Source organism: Narcine bancroftii, chromosome 3 (assembly GCF_036971445.1).
Source record: "Narcine bancroftii isolate sNarBan1 chromosome 3, sNarBan1.hap1, whole genome shotgun sequence".
In the NCBI taxonomy this organism is placed as follows: Eukaryota; Metazoa; Chordata; class Chondrichthyes; order Torpediniformes; family Narcinidae; genus Narcine; species Narcine bancroftii.
The window spans coordinates 223,052,139-223,076,073 of record NC_091471.1 but is presented as its reverse complement, the minus strand read 5'-3'; the positions used below and the strand labels follow the sequence as shown (position 1 = coordinate 223,076,073).

At 42.0% G+C, this 23,935-nt stretch overlaps 1 protein-coding gene across 4 annotated transcripts in view; it reads right to left on the bottom strand.

Annotated features, from left to right (window-relative positions):
• Positions 1-20,445: 20,445 nt before the first annotated feature.
• rasgef1ba (RasGEF domain family, member 1Ba) overlaps positions 20,446-23,935 on the bottom strand; it is a 119,985-nt gene continuing 116,495 nt past the window's right edge. For 2 of the 4 annotated variants that reach the window (XM_069926725.1, XM_069926724.1), the window contains one exon: positions 20,446-23,659. In XM_069926725.1, coding sequence (XP_069782826.1) covers positions 23,587-23,659 — 73 coding nt within the window. In that variant the 3' untranslated portion in view covers positions 20,446-23,586. Of the gene's footprint in view, positions 23,735-23,935 lie in introns of all 4 variants that reach the window. The other 2 variants (XM_069926726.1, XM_069926727.1) reach the window with 2 other exon arrangements.

Here is a 23,935-nt window from a genome sequence, read left to right as displayed (position 1 = left end):
CCAGACCTTCCCAAAATCTGCCATTTTTTTTGTCCTACTCTGCATCCTGTGTCTTATTGTAACCTATAACAACCTTCAACACTATCCACAACAACTTCAAACTTTGTATCATCTGCACATTTACTGAACCATCCCTCTACTTCTTCGTCCAGGTCATTTATAAAGATCACAAAGACCAGGAGTCCCAGAACAGAGCTCTGTGGAACTCCGCTAGTCACTGACCTCCAGGCAGAATATTTTCCGTTCACAACTACTCTCTGATTTCTACAGGCAAGCCAAATCTGAATCTATGGATCCCATGCCCCATGACTTTCTGAATGAATCTCTCATGGGGGCCTTGTCAAATGTCTTATGAAAATCCATATACACCACATCTCGATTCTACTCCTGCTCTACTCACTATACACCTACGGCTGTGTGGATTGGTACAACAACAACACCATCTACAAATTTGCTGACGATATCACAGTAGGTAATTGTATTAAAAGGGGTGATGAGTCTGTATACAGGAGGGAGATTGAAAACTTGGTTGAATGATGAACCAACCTTAACCTCACACTCCATGTCGCCAAAACCAAGAAGCTGATTGTTGACTTCAGGAAGGAAAGCCAGGGATGTACGATCCAGTGATCATTTGGGGATCAGAGGTGGAGAGGGTGAGCAAACTTAAGTTCTCGGGAGTTACTATCTCAAAAGAACTTACCTGAACCCAACACATAAATGGCGTCACGAAGAAAGCACGTCAGCGCCTCTATTTCCTGAGGAGTTTGCGGAGGTTTGGTATGACATTGGAAACACTGGCAAATTCCTTCAGATGTGTGGTGGAAGATGTGCTGACCGGCTGCATCACGGTCTGGTAGAGGGCACCGATACCCTTGAGCGTAAAGCTCTGCAAATGATAGTGGTCACATGTTGTAACCGTGGCCCGAACTGTTATATGAGGAACCAAACTCCCACTCTTGGTTACACAGAGTAATGAAACTACAGACACAGAGGTTTCCCTTAACACCATGCTCTTTGCTACAATTTCTCCAGACATAAACTATTATACAAAATGGCGTAAACTATTTATATCTACACAAAGCTTGTGACTTCAAGTCACAAGGCAATCTCGTGAATCCTGGTGGCTGTGGGTCACTCAGATTAGGACTCCCTAGCACCTCCTCCTTTGTCCTACTCTGCATCCTGTATCTTATTGTATGAGTGTAGACTTGGGTCCACATGGAAGGGCTTTACTGGTTTGTAAACACTTGAAGTTTGTACAGGTTCCTGTGGTGCAGCAGGTAAAATCTCATTTTTCTGTGATGGTTGTTCTTGGTTGGTCACTGGTTTCTGCAGTTCAAAAGTTTCCAACAGAGCATGCAAGTTGAGATGCTCAGATGTCTCAACGAGATTACATTCGGTTGGTTGCAACTGGTTGGCATGTCTAGTCCATCTGTCCGGTCCAACCTGTACATGATAGAGAACCTCCCCAATCTTCCTCAGGATTCTCCCCAGCTGTCACTCACCCGACTTCACCCTGTAATCTCACACCAGCACATGTTGTGCATCCTGAAATTTTCTTTGTTTTGATCCATGCCGGCGGTTAACTTGTCTTTCCATATATAAATTTCTGCGTCCAGATTCTGACTTTTGTGGGAAAACAACATCAAATGGTGCCCTAATTTTCCTACTGAAGATGATTTCTGCAGGCAAAGTGCCACCAGGAATTTGTGGGTTTGGAGTGATCCTGTAATTTAACAGGACGTCACGTGCTGGAGAGCTGGCTCTGAATGGGCAACTAAAGGGCATCGTCTGCAAAGAGTAGTTCACGGACAAGTTGCTCTTGTGTCTTGGTGTGAGCTTGCAGGTGCCTCAGATTGAAGAGACTGCCATCCGTGCGGTAACGGATGTAAACACCGTCTTCATTGTTGAGGTCTTTATTGGCTTGTTTCAGCATCATGCTGAAGAAGATAGTAAAGAGGGTTGGTGCGAGTAAACAGCCTTGCTTCATGCCGTTGTCAATGGAGAAGGGTTTGGAGAGCTCATTGCTGTATCTGACCCGACCTTGTTGGTTTTCGTGCAGTTGGATAACCATGTTGAGGAACTTGGGGGGGCAACCGAGGAGCTCTAGTATTTGCCAAAGCCCTTTCCTGCTCACGGTGTCAAAGGCTTTGGTGAGGTCAACACAGGTGATGTAGAGTCCTTTGTTTTGTTCTTTGCACTTTTCTTGGAGCTGTCTGAGGGCAAAGGCCATGTCAGTCCTGTTTTGCAGAAACTGCCAAAATGTTTGGCCTGGAAATCAGCCTGAAGAAAACTGAGGTCCTCCATCAGCCAGCTCCCCACCATGATCACCAGCCCCCCCACATCTCCATTGGGCACACTGAACTCAAAACAGTCAACCAGTTTACCTACCTCGGCTGCACTATTTCATCTGATGCAAAAATTGACAAAGAGATAGACAAGAGACTCGCCAAGGCAAATAGCGCCTTTGGAAGACTACACAAAAGAGTCTGGAAAAACAACCACCTGAAGAAACACACAAAGATCAGCTTCTACAGAGCCGTTGTCATACCCACGCTCCTGTTCAGCTCCGAATCATGGGTCCTCTACCGGCATCACCTACGGCTCCTAGAATACTTCCATCAGTGCTGTCTCCGCTCCATCCACAACATTCATTGGAATGACTTCATCACCAACATCGAAGTACTCGAGCTGGCAGAGTCCGCAAGCATCGAATCCATGCTGCTAAAGACCCAACTGCGCTGGGTGGGTCACGTCTCCAGAATGGAGGACCATCGCCTTCCCAAGATCGTGTTCTATGGCAAGCTCTCCACTGGCCACCGAGACAGAAATGCACCAAAGAAGAGGTACAAGGGCTGCTTAAAGATATCTCTTGGTGCCTGCCACATTGATCACCGCCAGTGGGCTGATATCGCCTCCAACCGTGCATCTTGGCACCTCACAGTTCGGCGGGCAGAAACCTCCTTTGAAGAAGACCGCAGAGCCCACCTCACTGACAAAAGACAAAGGAGGAAAAACCTAACACCCAACCCCAACCAACCAATTTTCCCTTGTAACCGCTGCAACCGTGCCTGCCTGTACCGCATCGGACTTGTCAGTCACCAACGAGCCTGAAGCAGACGTGGACAAACCCCTCCATAAATCTTCGTCCGTGAAGCCAAGCCAAAGAATTTAACAAGAATGTTTGTAAGATCTCCTCCGTTGGACTCTCCCCCTTGGCTTTGTTTAGAGCCTGTTTGAATGTATCCACAAAGCGTTCTACTTGACCATTGCACTGCGGATGGTAAGGAGGTGAGCGAATATGAGTGATGCCATATTGTTTGTAGAATAAATCAAATTCAGCTTCCGTGAATTGTGTCCCATTGCCCCCTGATACTAATGCTGCAGGAGCACCAAAATGATTGAACATGGACTTGAGTTCCATAACTATAGCTGATGCAGTTGGTCAGGTTACCTTGATGATCTCTGGCCATTTGGAGTATGCATCCTCTACAATTAGATAATACTCCCATTAATCGGTCCTGTATAGTCTACATCACACATGTCAAACTCTGGCCCGCGGGCCAAATTTGGCCCGCGATATAATTATATTTGGCCCGCAAGGTCATTTCAAAAATGTATTAGTGGTGGCCCGCCCTGCAGCGAGAGCCGATGCTGTTTTTTGGTAATGTCACCCCCACCATCCTCCCCCTTCATTGCACGTCCTTCCCCATTGTAACACGAGAAATTGTAACACGAGAAGTCGATGTCATCAGCCGGCAAGCCGGTTGGAAGGCTTCCCGCACAACCAGTCACTTCTCCCACCTGTCGAGCAGTGCGGCGGATGGGCGAGCGCCTGTGATTTCCTGTCGGCGCAACGGGCATGGCAGGCTGCGCATGGCCCCCGCGCGACTGGCACCGAACGGCCCTTCCAAAGCGCGAGCGCACTTCTCCCGGTCGCCACGGCCTTCAGCGCTTGCACTCGCGCAGACCCCAGGGACGGCTGGTTCGGCCCTGCACGTGAAGAGAAATGGTGGCTGTCCGCAAAGGCTGATCGGCAGCGCGCTGGGCCTGAGTTGGTGGGTAAGCAGGGGTAGGCAGAGGGTGTAGGTGAGGAGTAATGGGCAGGGGAAGTTATGGTGGTGCGAGGGCCAGTTAGAGGGAGGGATGAGTAGAAGGAGGGGTGGATAGGGAAGAGGTAAAATGGGAGGGGCAGGGCGAGTAGGGGAGGGTGATTAGAGGGTGAGAGATGGGTAGAGGAAGGACAGGTTGAGGGGAGAGGCAGTAGAGGGGCGTGTATAGGATGGGGTGGGTAGAGGCAGAGCGAGTGGAGTGAGGGGTGAGTAGAGGTTGGGTAAAGGACTGGTCAGGTAGAGGGATGGTGGGTCGAGGGTGAATAGAGGCCTAGAACCCGAGGAGTGAGCAGGAAATGCTGAGTCCTGATGCAGGCCAAAATGGACACAGCCTGTGAATGCTGACTACATCTCCACAGGGACCAAATAGGTTTCCCTCAGGTCAAGCAAAGGGTGAACTTGAGCTACCTACTCCTGACCTGTAACATTATCCTCCTAAAGTTATATCCTAAAGTTTAACATTACATATGTTGAAAGAAGAGAAAACATGCAGATGTTGTTGAAAATTTTCAATAAATATTTAGTTCGGCCCTCGACTTAGTCCAAGTTTTTAATTTTGGCCCTCCGTGAATTTGAGTTTGACACCCCTGCTCTACATGGAGACGATTACGCGGCCAGCTTGGTTGTGGCCAGGAACATAAATTTATCTTGACAGGGAATTTTGCAGCCGAGGCACATCTGATACATGACCGTGTTAGTTGTTCAATCTGGTCATCCATCAGAGGCCAATAAACATAGCTTCGTGCAAGGGCTTTTCTGCAATTTGTTCCAGGATGTCCCCTGTGAAACTGTTTTAGGATTGCTGATTGCAGAGTTTGTGGTATTACAATCCTTTCTGCCAACAAAAGACAGCCATTAGAGATTGTTAATGATCCTTGTCTTTTAAGAATTGGTTGAATTTCCATTCTTGGACAAGGTTTTGGCCACCCTATATGATGGTAATGCATTATCTCTTGAAGAATGCCATTTTCGCTCGTTGCTTTTCTGACTCTTTCTGCTGTAGCAGGCAGTGAGTTAATAACATCTTTAAATACTTGATTGACTTCTGCTTCTACCAAGAGTTCCATGACAAGAATATCTTCCGGCTCTGTTTCCTTTTCACTAACAAGTTGTGACAATGCATCAGCTTGTCCGATACTTGTAGTCGGCAGGTATTTAATTTTGAAATTATACCCAAGAAGCATGGTTGTCCATCTTTGCAGTCGGTTTGCTGTGTAAATTGGAATTCCTTTCTTTGAACCAAATACTGGTAATAGCGGCTTGTGGTCTGTCAGAAGAGTGAATGGCTATCCATAGAGCATTTTATGGAATTTCTTCACCATAAAAACAATTGCTAGAGCCTCCTTTTCAATTTATCCATAGTTACGCTCTGCAGTGGTTAGAGAGCATGCTGCGTGTGCTATGGCTTTTTGCTTCCCATTTGGGAATATATGTGAAATGACTGCACCCACCCCATCTGAAGCTACAACAATCTCCAAGTTTGGATTGTAGTGCATCAAAAGAAGGTTCAATTTTAACTCGATTAAACGACTCTTGACATTTTGAAGTCCAATTCCATTTGCTACCCTGTGTAAGAAGTAAGATTGGATCACGGAGTTTATGCATCTCTGGCAAGAATGAACTATATAATGACTCATTAGACCCAAAAATTAATGTAGCGTGATCACATCTGTGGGTGCAGGGATGCACCTGATAACTTCAGTGTTTTGTGGATCTGGCCGCTCTCCATCTCCGTCAATGATGAAACCCAGATATTTCACTGATTTCATTAAAAATACACATTTTTCTGGACTAATTCAAAACCCATAGTCTCTGATGCGGGACAAAATGCAATCAAGATGATCAAACAATTTGCAACCAATCCCAAGACCAGGATATCATGTAGGTACACTGCAACTCCCAGAACACCATTCAGCGTTGTCTCTGTGATCTGTTGAAAGATAGTTGGAGCAGACTTCACTCCGATTGGTAGACGTGTGTATCTGAATAGTCCTCGATGTGTGTTGATGGTCAGTAATTCTCTGGATTGGGCCTCAACCTCCACCTGTAGCTATACCTCTGCTAAGTCGATCTTTGGAAAGCATTTGCCCCCATTCAGTTTTGTGAAAAGGTCATCAGGCAATGGCAGTGGGTATTGATGGTCGTCCAATGCTGCATTCAAACCAGTTGATAAATAAGCACACAGACGTATGGATCCGTAAGATTTCTTCACCACCACGATAGGTGAAGCCCATGATGAGTAGTTGACTGGTTCAATCACTCCTTCATGTTACAGCCATTCCAATTCATGCTCCACTTCTTGCAGTGCTGCGTATGGGACAGGTCGTTTTGTCCTGAAAGTCGGTTTCACATTTGGCAAAAGACAGAATTTTGCCTTTGTTTTAGTGCACTGTCCGAGGCCTTCGGAAAATACCTGTGCATGGCGCTGCTTCAACTGTATCAGCAACTCTTGTGCTGTATTTGCCGCTGTTGAGGTATGTGCCACTTCCAATTTTTGACAAAAATCATTTAGTGTACGGTCAAGTAGGTTCAACCTTTCGATCCAGTCGAGGCCCATGAGATCGAGGTTAGGACATTTTACCAAATCTGCGCCACTTAAGCTGATGGAACAGTCAACTGAACCTAACAACTCCAGGATCCCCCCCAGAAGCCTTCTGTGCCGTGTTTTTGGTTGGAGTCACCTCTGGCTGACCAATCTGTTTCCACGTTTTCTTTGATATCAGGGTATTATCAGACCCTGTATCAATTTGCAGCCTCACTGGAATGCCATCAATGTGCTCCTTCGCATATTTCCTGTATTTGGCGGTTTCCACCTTAAAAATCGCTTTAATTGGTTTCACTTTTTTGTGTGAAGCTAACTTAACGGGTGTTTTCCCTCTGCAGCATTCTGGTTTATGTCCTTGATGCTTGCATTTACTGCAATGCTGTCGTCTGTATGGGCAGTCACGAGCGTAGTGCCAATCATTGCAGTTCCAACAGGTGCTGGGCAGTTTGGCTGGGCGGGTCACACTTTTATTTGGTCTAGTAGGGTCTGCTGACTTGACTGTTTGTACACCACTTGAAGATTAATGCGCCGCTTCCACCATTTTGCCATCGTGTTTCAAATTAATTAAGCATTGTCATTCGGCGATAAATTTTTGAAAGGTCATGTCAGATTCCTGTTCAATCTTCACCAGCAAACATGTTCTGAGGACTACATCTTGATGCGACTGCATTCCTGTTACATACACTAGACACTTGAACTTTAGTCAGTGAATAGAGTTTAAAACGCTTGCATACTCGCGTATGCCACAAAATCTTCGGTATCTCTCTTGGTCATTTTTAAACACTGATACCGAATGTTGAACAGTGATATTTGTTCACCAAATATTTCTGATATTAAATCAAGTGTTTCCCTGAAACTGAGCTCCTGGGGAAGTTTTGGCAGAATGAATTTATGTAGTGCTCATGTTCTCGAGTGCCTCACTTCCTCAACAACAGCCTAATCTTCCACGCGTCACTGAACTTGGAAAAGTCTACTGAAAACAAGTCTTCATACTTTCTATACCAAGTTTCAAAAGTGCATGACTCCAAGTCATAATTAAACTCAGTGATAGAGTTAATTAATGCGTCTGCAGAATTTGTTTTAAGTGCAGGCTCACCTTCCTCAATGATTAAAGCTCCCACGGACATTTTTGCTGCCAGCTGGTCCATTAATTTTGATTGTATGACCTCAAAACTCTCTTGTTGCTGTATTAGGATGGCCTTGAGCTGCTCCATTGTAACTGACATTGTTGTTAAATTCAATTATCCAAGGTCCTCATCGCCAAAATATGTTGTAACCGTGGCTCGAAATGCTATATGAGGAACTCAACTCCCATTCTTGGTTACATAGAGTAATGAAACCACAGACACAGAGGTTTCCCTTAACACCGTGCTCTTTACTACAATTTCTCCAAACATAGACTATTATATAAAATGGCGTAAACTATTTATAATATTTACACAAAGCTTGTGACTTAAAGTCACAAGGCAATCTCATGAGTCCTGGTGACTGTGGGTCACTTAGATTAGGAGTCCCTAGCAGTGATCATTAGGGGATCAGAGGTGGAGAGGATGAGCAAACTTAAGTTCTTCGGGGTCACTATCTCGAAAGAACTTACCTGAACCCAACACATAAATGGCATCGCGAAGAAAGCATGTCAGTGCCTCTATTTCCTCAGGAATTTGTGGAGGTTTGGTATGACATTGGAAACCCTGGCAAATTTCTTTAGATGTGTGGTGGAAGGTGTGCTGACCAGCTGGTATGGGGACACCAATACCCCTGAGTATAAAGCTCTGCAAAAGGTAGTGGACACAGCCCAGGACATCACAAGTAAAACACTCCCCACCACATATATAGTGATCGCTGTCGTCGGAGAGCAGCAGCAATCATCAGGGATCCACCCAGCACACACTCTGGACTTGCTGCCACGAGACTCACACCACCAGGTTCAGGAACAGCTGCTGCCCCTCCACCGTCAGACTCCACAATAACAAACTCAATCAAGGATTTATTTAAGGACTCTTACTTTTGCACTTTATTGATTTTTTTTTCCATCTCTGTATTGCAATGTTTGTTTACATTTCTTAGTATGTTTATATGTTTATGTGGAGTATTTATTTTGCAGGTAATTCTGCCTGGCTCATAGGAAAATAAATCTTAAGGTTGTATGTGATGTCATGTATGCACTCTGACAATAAATCTGAAATCTGAATCTGTAATCTACCGTCCTACATCAATTTCTTTTGTAACCTCCTCAAATAACTCAGTCAGGCACATGAGCTATGCCTTTCCCTTCACAAAACCATGTTGTTTATCCCTGAGAAGACTGTACTTCTCCAAATGCTCATAAATCCTGTCCTTAAGAATCCTCTCCAATATTTTGCACGGCACTGCCATAAGACTCACTGATCTATAATTCACAGGATTCTTTTATCACCATCTTTTTTTAAACAAAGGACCACAATTGACAATCCTCCACCACTTACCCTGTGGCCAAGGAGGATGCAAGGATCACAGTCAATGCCCCAGCTATCTCTTCTCTCCTTTTCCAAGGCAACCCCGGCTATATCTTGTCCGGCCCTGGGGACTTAACAGTCTTGATGTTTCTAAGATCCAGCACTTCCACTTTCCTAAATTCAACACGATCCAGCACACAAGCTTGTTCTATTCTGATCTCACCTTGTCTAAGGTCCTTTTCATTTGGAGAATACTGAAGCAAAGACTTCATTTAAGGCCTCCCCAACCTCTTCCGCCTCCAGGCACATTGCCTCCTTAATCCTTAAGCGACCCCACCTTCACTCTGGTCATCTTTCTGTCCTTCACATGCATAGAACACCTTTATCCTACTTGCCAAGGCCTTCTCATACCTCCTTCGAATTCTCATTAGCCCTTCCCGGCTACCATATATTTCTCACGAGCCCTTCCTGTTTCCTGCTAATGTCTGCTTCCTTCTTGCTGTTAACTAGTTTTCCTCACCTGTATTGTCAACCATAGTTCTCTTTTCCTATCTTCTTTCCCCTGTCTCAATGAGACAAATCTATCCAGTACCCCACACAAGTGGTCCCTAAGCATCCTTCACATTACTTTTGTACTTTTAACTGAGAACGTGTTCCCATTTTACTCTCCCTAGTTCCTGCCTCATCCCATCATTCCCTAATTAAGCACCTTTACCATTTTGTTTGCTTTTAACCTTGTCCATAGCTAGAAGCAGGTTAACTACCACCCAAGCCCCTGGGCTGAACTCGCTGCCCCACCCTTCGTTGAATAGAATAAAGTGATTTTAAGTCATGATAAATAACTGAAATTGTTGTACTATGTATAAAGCACTACATTTAAAAGCAAGAAATTTAATTGTAGCAACAACCCTTTCCAGAAGTGTATTCCTGTAATCACGTTCTGACTGGTATTGTCAAGTAATCAAGCATGGTCTTCATTTGAAAACAGTTTGCAGTTCAAACAGAATCCTTTACCTGTGCTTGGAGAATAGCCCAACCAACTGGGCTCACTAAAGTAATGTCTCTGTTTACTGTCTTATTTTATAGATTTCACAATACTGGCACTCATGTTCCCACAGGCTTTGCTTCCTGCCTTTAACCAGTGTAGGTACCGATATAACTTGTGACATTATAATGTCGCCATGGTAAACACAATCTTGCGGCTGCAGTACCAAGTCCTAAAAGCATTACTTCGAAATGTTTATATTTTTGGAGCCTAATTTAGAAAACAAAATAGTATTTGCAATATTCCAGATATGAAAAAAAATATGCAAAAGTACTGAAATATCATCCAAAATACACTCAATTAAACCATTTTTTTTCTCTCGGGGCCCCACTCTCTTCTGGGCCACTAGGTTTAAGCCTCCCCAGCCTAATAGCTTATTTGCCACTGTCCATAGCTATCCTAAAGCTCAGGGAGATGTGGTCATTATCACCAAAATGACCCCTCACCAAGAGGTCTGTCACCCAACCAGGTTCATTATCCAGTACTACATCATGTGCTGCCTCTCCTCCAGTCGGGTGGTCCACATACTGTGTCAGGAATCCTTCTTGGACAAATTCTGCCCCATCTATCCATCTTGCAGTAAGGAGATGCCAATCAATATTTGGGAAGTTGATGTCTCCCGTAAAAACAACACTGTAATTTCTGCACCATTCCAAAATCTCCCTTCTTCTGTATTTCTGATCTTGCGAGGGCTATTTGGGAGCCTATAGACTACTCCTAATACAGGGATTGTTCCCTTCCTTATTGTGACTTCTACCCACACCGACTCAGTTGACAAGTAGACACTCATCCACTGCATCCTCCCTTCCTGCAGCTGTGATACAATCCCTGACCAGTAATGCCACTCCCCCTCCCCCCACCATTTAATCTCCCATCATACTCCTTTTAAATCAACGAAACCTTTGAATGTCCACCAGCCAATCCTCTCCTTCCATCAGCCATCGCTGTAACGGCTGCAACCTTATGATTTCATGTTCTGATCCATGCTCTGTTCATATCCTTTATTCTTAATACTTCTTGGATTGAAATGGTCACATTTCAAACCCTCCAACTGACTACATTTACACCTTCTCCCCTGCCTGTCCTTCCTCAGAAGCCCATAACACACAAAATTCTTTCTACATTCTTTGGCCTCACATTCTGGTTCCCTTACCCCTGCCAAACTAGGTTAAACTCTCCCCAATAGTTCGAGCAAACGCCCACCAGGATATTGGTCCCTTTCCAGTTCAGGTGCAGCTAATCCTTTTGGTACATGTCAGACCTTGCCCAGAAAAGATCCCAACAATCCACAAATCTGAACCCCTGCCCCCCCCACAACAACTCTTCATGCATAACTTTCTCCTCCTACCCTCCCTGGTGTGTGGCACAGGCAGCAATCCCGAGATTGCCAACCTCGAGCTCCTGCTTTTCAGCTTCATTCCTGACTCTACATATTCCCTCTTCAAGACCAGATCCCTATTCCCATCTACATCATTGGTACCAATGTGGACCACCACATCTGGCTGCTCACTCCTTTGCTTCCATCTCGTCTGAGATGTCCCTGATCCTCGTGCCTAGGAGTCAATATGCCATCGAGGAGTCTCCATCCTGTTCTCAGAACCTCATAACTATTTGGCTAACTATCAAATCTCCAATCACTATCGCTCTCCTCTTTTCTTCCTTTCCTAGCTGATCGACTCAATTCTGTGCTAGTGTGACAGAGTATATAGATATGTTTTTGGGAGATAAATTAGGAAAGGTTTGTTAGTGTAGGTCACATACAAACACTTTAAAACAGATCTTATTTGAAATACTAGAGTTCTGCTAATGCAAGACATAGTGGCTTCTCACACCTTTTGCAAGAGATTTGAAGAGTGCTCAAGAGACTTCACTAATGGATTGTTGTTTACCAAAGGCAATAGATGAAAGAGAATACTGGAGCTGCTATTGTCTGCAGGAAAACTTGCTGTTGTAAGAGGGTCATGTGGTTTTGCAAGAAGAGAGAGTCAAACATGCTTTTTCTCAGAGAGAGAGAGAGAGAGAGAGATCACTTGTACAGTATAACAGCCAGTAGAAGTAGCTGGGACTGGAACAGGACAAGCTGGCAAGAAGCCCCAGTTTGGAAGATGGCTTGGTCAAAGCTCTTGTGGTACATGCAAGAGGAGAGGACTGGTTGTCTAATGTTTCACTTGGAATAAGTGAAACCAAAAAGTTAAAGTTTGATTCTATTTTCATTTTTAAAGATAATTAAAAGCAACTTTTGTTTAAGTAACCATTTGTCGTGATGAATTTCTTTTTTTTTAAACTTTATTTAAAATTTTATGACATGAATAAAATAAAAATTACATTTAAAGAAATAATAAAAAATAAGATAATAAAAATTAGAATACTACATCATTAAACTACACAAATTAACCCCCCCAATAATTATAACACAACATTAATCATCTAATTTAAAATTAGTCCAACCCTCCCCCCAAAATAAAGAGTGAAGAATTAATTAACAATATTGTAAATAAAATAGAAAAAACCCCACTTACAAAAAAAAGGATAAAACTTAACAACAAAAATTACTAACAAAAAAAATCAATACTAAAATAATACCCTTAAACATATATTTAAATCAAACATAATACATGTATTTAACAAATGAAATCCACTTTAAAACTAAGTTCAAATATTAAAATCATATATCAACCACATAACTGTTATACAAAAAATCATAATTAATAATACATAAATACAGAATTTCCATTAATACCAAGTTTCCTTTATAATTCATCGAGAGAACAAAAACATCCCTTAGAAAAACAATCAGATAAACTTTTTATTCCCTTCCCCTCCCCTTATATAAAAAAAAGAAAAAAAAAGAAAAAAGTTCAAACTCTTATAAAATTCTCCATATTCTTCATTTATAACATCTTCAAAATTCTCTATCAAAATTAACTTAATTTTATTAAACTCTTCTCCCACAATGTATTTGTACTTAATTTTCTTCTTTTTCTTCTTATCACCTTTCCCCTCATCTTCCTCTTCATCTAATTCAACATCCTCAATTTCTGACTTATTATCTTCTGTGACATCATCCTCTTAAAAAAGAAAGAAAAAAGAGAAACCCCCCCCAAAAAAAGAGAAAAAAAAGGAGAAAAAAACCTCCTAATTCCCTCTCAATTACAATCAGAAAACAAAAAGAGTTAAAAAAATATATTTATTTTAAAAAAATAATAAAAAAAAAACCTTCACTTCTTAACCCAAAAATTAAAAAGAAAAAAAAACAGGTCAGAGGTCACAACTACCTCCTCCTGTTTAAACTGCCCAAAGCGGTAACTGCCCCAAAATATTGGCTGTGAGATAACTCACAGGTAGCTGATGACTTCTGGAAACTAGTGCCCACCCAGTTCCCTCTCCCAACTCTCATTTCATTACACTATCATCATTATTTAAACTATTTAAACTCTTCTCAAAAAAAAGATAAAAGATTTATTTTTTAAAATCAACGTTACCACTTCGGTCACCATTGCTTCCATTTCTTTTAAAAAACTGGATCCCACCTTACATCTCTACTCTCTTTGGAGACCTTGAAGGACTACATCGTTCCTGAAACTGCATGATTGGTAGAGGCTGAGCAAAGTCCATAACCTCTTTAGGATTGTCAAAGAACTTTGGCTAATTTCCATCCTAAAAAATCTTCAGTACTGCAGAATACCTGAATGTTCCCTTATGTCTTTTTTTCCACAACCGTTCTTTCACAGAATTAAATTCGCGTCGTTGAAACATAATTTCTTGACTCAAATCTTGATAGAAGAAAACAGGATTATTCTGAACCATCAAAGGAGATCTATTTTGCTGGGCATTTCTAATAGCCGACCGTAAAATCGTCTCTCTGTCACAATAGTTTAAACAACAGATCAAAACAGATCTTGAATTCTGTCCTGAAAAAGATTTTCTTTTTAAAACTCTATAAGCACGTTCCAGTATTAAACCTTCAGGGAACTTATCCTGTCCTAACACTCGTGGAATCCATTCAGTAAAAAATTTTCTTGGATCTGGTCCTTCTATACCTTCTGGCAAACCAACAATTTTCACGTTGTTCCGTCTAGATTGATTCTCCAAATAATCAACCTTTTTTGCTAAATTTTTATTTTGGATCTGCAGTGTTTCAATTATTCTATTTTCATCTTGCAGTTGATCCTGTGCATCGACTAAACCTTGATCACACATTTCAAATCTTTCAATGGTTTCAAGCTTAAAAGCTCCATTAATGACTTCCGCCATCGCATTAATCTTGGAAATAAACAGGCTCATAAAATTAGCTAAGTGACTCGATACAGAATATATCTTATCTTCAAGATCCTTAACAGACATTTCAACAGAAGTAGATTCAGGCATAATGGGGTCTTGCTGTTCCTTAGAGACCACGGGATCTTCTGTCTCTTCCCTTAATTTAGTATCTTTTCTAGCAGTTTGACTTCGTATAAAAATCCCTCTCAAAGTCCTCCCAGCAATGCCAGGAGACTGAAGATCAGGGTTATCTTTAAGCCAAATCTCTTTAATCATCTTCACTGAATCGATGTCTGGAAAAACCGTTGTAATTGAAGATGCATTTTGCAGCGCCACCACTATAGCAGTCGAATGACAACTCTTTAACTCTCCAGCTGGTGGCGCCCCAGCTGATTCAACTGTCAAAGCCTCAGCAACAACACCTGCAGTGGCCACCATGCGAAACACTGGCACCCGTCCAGCCCCTTGTTCTGAAAGCTGTTGAGTGCGACCTTCAGAGAGCCTCACCGGCTTAAAACGGAGCTTCAATGCCAAACTCTGCACATCCTCCTCTGGATCCATTCTACGTTGAGTCCTGGCTTCTTGTAAACAAGTAGGCTCAGACAATTTTGGAAAATGTAGTTTTTTAACAGTCTGTTGATATTTTCTTTTACCTTTTTTTTGCATATAAACCATTAGGCACTAATCCAACACCTCTTATTATTTATAAACTTTTAAAAGAACTTTAACGGGCACTTAAAGACAAAACAATAAATCAGAGTCAGGAGAGGTCTGGAAGGCACGTCTATTCCCTATGCCATCTTGCTACGCCCCCCCGTCGTGATGAATTTCTATTGCTGCTGGGTTTTTGGGGTCCTCTGGGCTCGTAACACGAGAGACCTGACAATTACACCTTGGCTCTGGTAGATTATCCTCCCCAACAGTATCCAAGACATTATAACTATTGTCAAGGGGATCAACCATTGGGGTGCTCTGCACTGTCTCCCCCTTCCCCTTCCATCTCCTTCCTCATGACTTTTCAGGGTGAATTTCTCCATGCAGCTCCTGCTTTTCACCTCCCAAATTTTCCAGAGTTCATCCAGCTCCCTAAAACACATTCTCAAGCTCAAGATTTAGCAGACCAATGATTTCCAATTGTACTCTCATTGCAATGGCATTCTCTCCTTTCACTTGCTGAGTTTACCTTATGGGAGTTTGGTAAATTGGTCGGAGTGTGACTGTGTGGTTTGTAGGTTTAAAACAAGGTGATTAGTGAGAGATTAATGAGATTACAGCTAGGAAAATAACTCCCTGAATTGAAGGAAGCAAATTCCGCAGTAAATTTCAGAAGGGGATTAATAAGAAAATAAGTACAGATAGCACTTTTGGTGAGGGCCAAGAGGCTAAATGGATGCTTCTTTCAAACATCCCATGGAAGAACAATTGGCCGCCTGCGATGCAAAATTCCATGATTAAACGTGGGACAATTTTGAAAAGTATCTCACTTCCAGTTCCACTCAGAAACAACCTCTCTGCTACCTTGCAAAAAGGAATGATGTTTGTCCTTCATCTGTTTCAAGCATAACCCTGTCATGAGGAATTTAAAATGGACTGGCCAATGCAGTAAATGTGTTCCACTGTCACTTATTCAATATTTCATCATTTAACAGCACAATGAATAATAACATGGCATAAAGGCATCTATAATTTAGGAGTGCTGATTGAATAAGGGCAAGGGTATGGTGTCCTCCATCAAATATATGCTCGTATTAATCAGAATTCTTCCTGCTCTTCTCTGCACTAAATTCAGCCAAGTTCAATGGCAATAGAATGCATGGCACTTCTTTTCTGGGCTTGGGGCTTCAACTTTGCTTTATTGTTTATTACACTGCATTAAATACCCCCATTGTCCTGTATGGATGTGAGACCTGGACTCTGTACCGATGCCACATCAAACAACAAGGGAAGTTCCACATGCGCGCCCTCCGTTCCATCCTTGGCATCTGCTGGCAAGACTGTGTCTCCGACTTGGAGTTCTTGGGTTGCACCGGCCTTGGATCACTGCTCAACACAGCCCAGATGAGGTGAGTGGGACACGTCATCAGAATGGATGATTACTATCACTCCCCATCAGTGGAGGCTCGTAAAGCCTTCGAGGGGCTCAAGGATGAGATTGCCAAGGCAGCAATGCATGCCATTGATGAATCTATCCCATTCCAAATGGAAAGTGATATATCTGATGTTGCCCTAGCAGCCATGCTGAATTAGACAGGCAGGCCAATGGCATTTTTCTCTACAACACTCCAGGGCCCGGAACTCAGGCACTCGGCTATTGAGAAAGAGGCCCAGGCCATAGTGGAAGCTGTGTGCCAGTGGAGGCATTATTTGACTGGTAGACCATTTATCCTGCTGACGGACTAGAGAGCGATTGCGTTTAACAATGAACAGTGGGGTAAAATAAAAAATGATAAGATCATGCAGTGGAGAATCAAACTCTCCACATACAATTATGAGATCCAATACCGGCCTGGAAGGCTTAATGAGCCACCCGATGCTCTGTCCCGGGGAACATGTACCAGCGCACAAGTGGATTGTCTGAAGTTCCTGCATGACAAGCTCTGCCACCCCGGGTCACAAGGCTGTATGACATCGTGAGGGCTAGAAATTTACCTTACTCAGTTGAGGAGATTTGGGAACTGTGAAAATACTGCTCAGTCTGTGCCAAATGCAAGCTGCATTTTTACAGACCGGATAGAACCCAACTGATTAAAGCAACCTGTCCCTTCAAACATCTTAGTATGGACTTCAAGGGTCCCCTCCCATTCAAAAACAAGAATCTATTTCCTGAATGTAGTGGATGAGTACTCCCAGTTCACATTTATTATCCCTTGTCTGGACATGACTGCAGCCACTGTCATCAAAGCACTCCGGACCATATTCACTATGTTTGGATACCCCAGCTACATACACAGTGACAGGGGTTCCTCCTTCATGTATCAGGAGCTGCGACAGTACCTATAGGCAGTGGGGATAGCCACGACCAAAACTACTAGCCACAACCCCCACAGGAATGGGCAAGTGGAGAGGGAGAATGGTACAATCTGGAGGGGAATCCAGTTGGTCCTCACGTCAAAAGGGATGCCTGTCTCCCAGTGGGAAGAGGTACTACTGGACGCGCTGCATGCTATGAGGTCCCTGCTGTGCACGGTTATGAATGCCACCCCCCACCCCCCCACAAGACTCTTTTCTTTTCCTAGTCAGCATCTGGAATGACTATGCCAGTCTGGCTGATGATACCAGGGCCGGTACTTCTGCATAGACCTATTAGACCCCAAAAGACAGATCCCCGGTGGAAAGAGTGCATCTGATACACGTGAACCCACAATATGCATTTGTGCAGTACCAGGATGGGAGGGAGGACACAGTGTCAGTACAAGACCTGGGCTAGGCAGGGTACACGAACACTGATCAGGTGACCCCAGACGGTCATCAACAAAGCACCCATAATGCTACAAAAGTGGCGATGCAGGTTGACGGGATAGTGAAGAAGATATTTAACATGCTTGTCTTAGTCATTCAGGGGATTCTTATTTTCAAACAAGCTTTCCCTTTGTTTCACCAACATCAGATCACCACCTCTTGGACATGGATCTTCCTCTTATATATTGTAGTTTTTAATGCCCAGTGTAATGATAGTTATCGCGGTTGCAACTAGCAATGCCTTACTGTTTGATTATACTTGTCTGCCACCAGGGGCTGACACAGAACAGGAGACACAGTATGCAGAGCTGTAATGGAGACTTGCCTCATGGTGCTCTTTACAACAACTTTAAAGAACCTTTTCCTTCATCCATGTGTTGTCTAAGAACTCACACACACAAATACAAGATGAAACACTCGGGTGTTCTCAGCCCATCCAAGATTATCAGTCCCCCGTTTCCCCCCCCCCCCCACCCCCCCCTCATATAGCTATTCCAGTTGTGCATTTGATACCAGGATAACATTGTGTCTAATTCTCTACTCTGGAGCCAATTTTGGGGGAAAACAGAGATGGCATGGAAGTGGACATTTGAGGTTGTAGTGCTGTGTTCTGGCAGAACTGCCTGGCATCATTTAGTTGGGTCATTCTACTCCAGTTGGGTGCAAATAGGTAAAAAGAGTGAGAGGGCAATAACACTTTTGCCATAAATATCTCTTAAAATCTTTGGCGTTATTTACAATTGCACAGGTTGATGAGTAGTAGGTTCCTGAACAGCCCCGTTCCTGGTTGGAGTTGCATTTATCACCTCATCATGTTGTTCTTCAAAGCATCTCATCTATTCTTCAACCAAGCCTGCATGTTCCATTATCAATAGCCCCATTTTAGATATGTCAGTCCTATTCAGATCACTTATATTCTCTGCATTAATTACCCGCTTCTTCCTTTTGGCTTGACTTTACTTCCATTCTTCCTCGTGAATGTGGCTTTGAAAATCTTACTAGCTTTTATTGATGACAAATATTGGAGTCATTCTCTTCAGCCAAATGCACATTAAGTATTGATTAAAGTAGGACAACTCATGATGGGAATGTAATGGCCTCTGCAGAATACACAAGCAGTGTCCTCCTATTGCATTCAATTGGAGTTAAAGGTGCAGTTGTTCTTCATCAGATTATCCCCCAGACCAAATTTTCTTTCCTCTCACCCCCCCCCCCACCCGACCCAGTAATCTTTAAACTCATCTAGTGAATATAAGCATTTAACCTCATGGGCTGCTCATACCTCACACGGCTTTTAATTCCTTGCATTTGTGAACATTCATTGTCTGGATGTTAGAGCAGTTAGTGAGAAGGACTGCAAGTACAGAGAGAAATCAAAGGTTTGGACGTGATAGAAATTTTTTCAGGTGCTTTTATTTTAATGCAAGGAGAACTGTCAGAAAGGCAGATGAGTTTAGGGTGTGGATTGACATGTGGGATTAGGATATTATTGCTATTACTGAGACTTGCTTGCAGGAGGGGCAGGACTGGCAGCTTATGTTCCAGGGTTCCTTTGCTCCAGATGTGATACAGGGGGAGGGATGAAAGGGGGAGGAGTGGCATTGCTAGTCAGGCAAAATATCTCAGCTGTGAGAAGTCAGGACAGACAGGAGGATTTGTCAACAGTGGCCATAAGGGTGGAGTTGAGGAATGGGAAAGGTGTGAGCACACTGATAGAGTTGTATTAAAGACCACCCAATAGAGAGAATTGGAGGGGCAAATCTGTAGAGGGATAGCAGACCGATGTAAGAAGCAGGAGATTTTAACTTTCCAAATAGTGACTGGACTCCCATACTGTAAAAGGGCTGGATGGCTTGGAGGTTGTCAAATGTGTTCAGGAAAGTTTTCTATGCATACTGGATCTCCTATTAGGGAATGAGAAGGACAGGTGACAGAAGTATGTGGAGGCAAATATTTTGGGTCCAGTGACCATAATATCATTAGCTTCAAGTTAATTATGGAAAAGGATAAGTCTGGTCCTCATATTGGGATTTCTGAATTGGAGATAGGCAAATTTTGTGGAAATAAGAAAGGATCAAGGAAGAGTGGATTGGGATAAGTTGCTTTCTGGAAAGTTTGTGTTAAGTAAGTGGATGGACCTCATCTCAGTCCTAAAAGACTACGCCCTTATCCTTAAACCATGACCCCTGGTTCTGGTTTTTCCCCAACATCGGGAACAACTTTCCTGCATCTAGCCTGTCCAATCCCTTAAGAATTTTTTATGTTTCTATAAGATCCCCCCTCAATCTTCTAAATTCCAGTGATTATAAGACTATTCAATCCAACCTTTGTTCATATGTAAATCCTGCCATTCCTGGTATCGATCTAGTGAACCTTCTTTGCACTCCCTCTATGGCAAGGATGTGTTTCCTCAGATAAAGAGACCAAACTGTACACAATACTCCAAGTGAAATCAATTGCCGTAATAATTACAACTGTTCAATATGGTACGCTGAGCAGTTCAGCTCAGTTAGCACATAAGCTCTTCAGTGCAGTAGGCAAAATACAAGGAATGAAAGACTGAATTGAGAGAAAGGAGACAAAAGCAAAATTTAACAAATATTTATCTCCCGAGAACAGGACAAGGCTCATTATTTTGGGCTAAATTTAAAGCATACATATCAGAGTGACACAGCATTTCATGTACTTCAGTTGCTAATCTCTCAGTGAGATCCTGTTTCCATGAAGAATTTGGAAGAACAGTACACTGCTGGAAGATACTGTATGATCAGTAATAGATCATTGAGCTTATTGTGTTCAAATCTATCGTATTTAAAATAAAATGACCAGGAGAAAAATTCCATCAACTTTTTAAAAATTATTTCTGTCCAGTCGACATTACTACTCTTCCCTCCATTTTCAATTGTTTCTGCAAGCAGATCTTGGTCATCTTTTAATGTATGCTTCATCAGACAATTAACAGCATGAAATGCAAATGAACATAAATGTCCAGCATTCATTAAAGAAATGATGAAACGTGTCAAAGAAATTACAGAAAAACATTTCGCATTCAACTGATACTTGCTGATGGTCGAGATTACAACCACACTGTATTTTCTAGGAACAAACCCTTCAGATTTTTTTTTATTAATGCTGGTTACCTGGAAGGTTGGCATACCTGAAGGCTTCCTTGAAATCTAAAGGAATTTTCCTATTTTCCAGTTTGGTGTACTGGTTGACTCCTAAATAAATCACGTTCCCAAATAAAGCAGCAATTTTTTACTTTTTACAGATCCAAAATCTGGGAGAGGTTTTCTAAGGTGTCTTACATAGTATTGGCAAGGACTGAGATAATAATACTATTATTAAAACATTATTTTCAGTGAGCAATTATAACTCTTGTGAGCCTATTCCTTGTACAGTAAAACCCCTGGTATCCGGCACCTATGGGGATTCATAGATGCCAGGTAAGTGTATTTTCCGACTGCTTGAGATTGCGTATTGCAGGATTGAATCGGCAAAGCGCGCCGATTTTAAACTTACAAATTTTTTTAACCTATTTATTTTCTGAATTTTTTTTCCCAGTTGCTTGAGGCTGCCGGTTTGTTGACTTCCAGATAACATGGGTTTTACTGTTTAACTCAGGTGCAAAATCATATATTTCAATTCACCAAACAAGAACAAGTCAGATGTATTTATCTGCTACCATGCCCTTCATTCTCTCATGCACAAACTTGAGTAAATATTTTAAAATACTACCACTTGTTAAAAAGTCTCACTTCGTTGTTACCCGTCTGACAGGAAACTCTGAACTACTAAGACAATGCAGAATTGTGGACAGATATAGAATTATCTCGTATGCTTTTTCCACTTCAAGAATTCATAACTTGAAATAAAAAGCACCATTATACTGAATTTGGTTGATATTACATACTGGAGTTTTCACTGATCAACAAAATCGTTTAATTTCAAGTTATTTTCAGTTTTGTATTTTTGGGTCATCATTTCTATGTTCCCTCCCGCAGTGCACATAATATGTGTGGTCAATTCACCATAAATGTTTACATTTTAAATTTAGACATACAGCACTGTAACAGGCCCTTTCCGCACCAAGCTCATGCCGCCCAATTGCACCCAATTGACCTACAACCCACGGTACGTTTTTTTTGAAGACTGGGAGGAAACTAGAGCTCCTGGGTAAAACACAGGGAGAATTCCTTACAGACAGCGCAGGATTCGAACCCCGGTGCTGTAACGGCCTTGCGCTAACCGCTACGTTAACTGTGCCACCCCTTGGTTAACAATTTTCCACACATTTGTACATATTCACCATATTCATCTAATGTGTTTATGATGCAAAAATCCCCCCTTTATCCCCACCATCCACAACAGATCAATAGCACCATTTCGCAGAGCTCAGTAGGAGGGTTGCCATCTCTCGGTCCACACATGGTGGGAAGTGTAGAGTGGGTGGACCTGCCTCATGTAGGGGGCAGGTGAAATCACTCCTACTTTATGGCAGTAATGCTGCCATTTGATCCCACAATTTTAATGCAGAAAAATATTGAACTTTCAGACAAATTCAACCAATTACTTGCTGACACTACAAGATTGCTGCTGTATTAAACTGTCAAACTAGAATTCTCTCTCTATTACATCAGTAATCTGTAGAATGAACTATGCCAAATTCAGTATAAAATTAATATTACACAATTAAAGAAAATTCATCATTTACAAAATCTCCACATTAAAAAAAATCCCTTCCAAGCAATCTAGGCATTTAGAATACATTATGCTGTACACATAAAAGTATAAATTATATACAGATAAGTTAAACACACTAGAATGTCTGGTTTTTTAAACAAAAAGATAATGGCAGGAAAACCCTACAAATTCGCCCATCATTCACATGCTTTATAAAAACATGTACATCATCTTATCAGTTCAATTAATGAATCACTGGATCCTTAAGTTATCAGACCAACATTCATTTTTCTCCAAAAGACTGCATATCTTTATGGATGCATCTGGAATAAATATTTCCAAACGCTGATAGCAACTGCAAGCAAATTCTAGACACTTCGCAACGCAGGATATTTTACAATCCGAATGCTGATGCGACTTAGAGAGCATTAAATCGATAGGTTACAATTTCATCAATAAACCTGCGAGTGTCCCTGCTTTTCTGTCAACATTGTTGTTTATGGTAATTAACCAACAATATTTTCTTTTAAATTAATTCTTACAAATACCAAAATAACATTCTATCATTTCCAATGTTATTTTAAATCTCAGTGTATTCCAAAGCCCTGCTGGAAGTAATTCAACATGACGTATTTACAACATGTTCCATGTAAATTGTTTTGGTCATAGATTTACCTAACTAATCATATCATACAAATCTGTTGCAATCCAGTACAGTAATTATACATGTGCAACCATTGTCATGAACATTATGTCAGCAATTTTTCCCATGATACTGACCAGCAGCCATTTAAGTTTCATTTTAATTCCAGTATTTAGAAGACCAGGCGGAGACCAGCACCCAGTCCTGAAGTTCTGTCTGAAACAGCAGGGAGTAAACAGCTGTAAAAAAAAATCAAAGGATTGATTCGCAAAACAGGTGTCAAATGCAGAGGTTTGGAACCAAGGGTAACTCCTCTCGAGAGTCTCAGTTCACAATGAAGTCGCTAACATCAGGCAGAACACATAAAAACGCACATTTGGCATCCAATTCCTGTTTTGCTCTCATTTAGATTCATGGTCCTTAGCGCATGAATTCTTTATCCACTCAGGTCCAAGTCTCCTGTTCTTGAAGTTACTGCAAAACATTGTACATTTGGGGCCAATTATAAAGCACTATTGTCTAATCTAAACCCTGGTTAGAAGTGTTGATCTGAAAGAAAAAAAAATACTTTTCAACCAATTAGTTGAACAGGAGCAGCAACTTAACACTTTTATGTGACAAAAATAATGGTAGTCTTAGCACTCAAATTCTTTTCTCGGGTGAGTTATTATTTCAATTACAATGGAAACTCTAATTGCTGAGTTTCCAGCATATATTTAGCTATAATGTGCATCCTGAGATTTTAAGTAG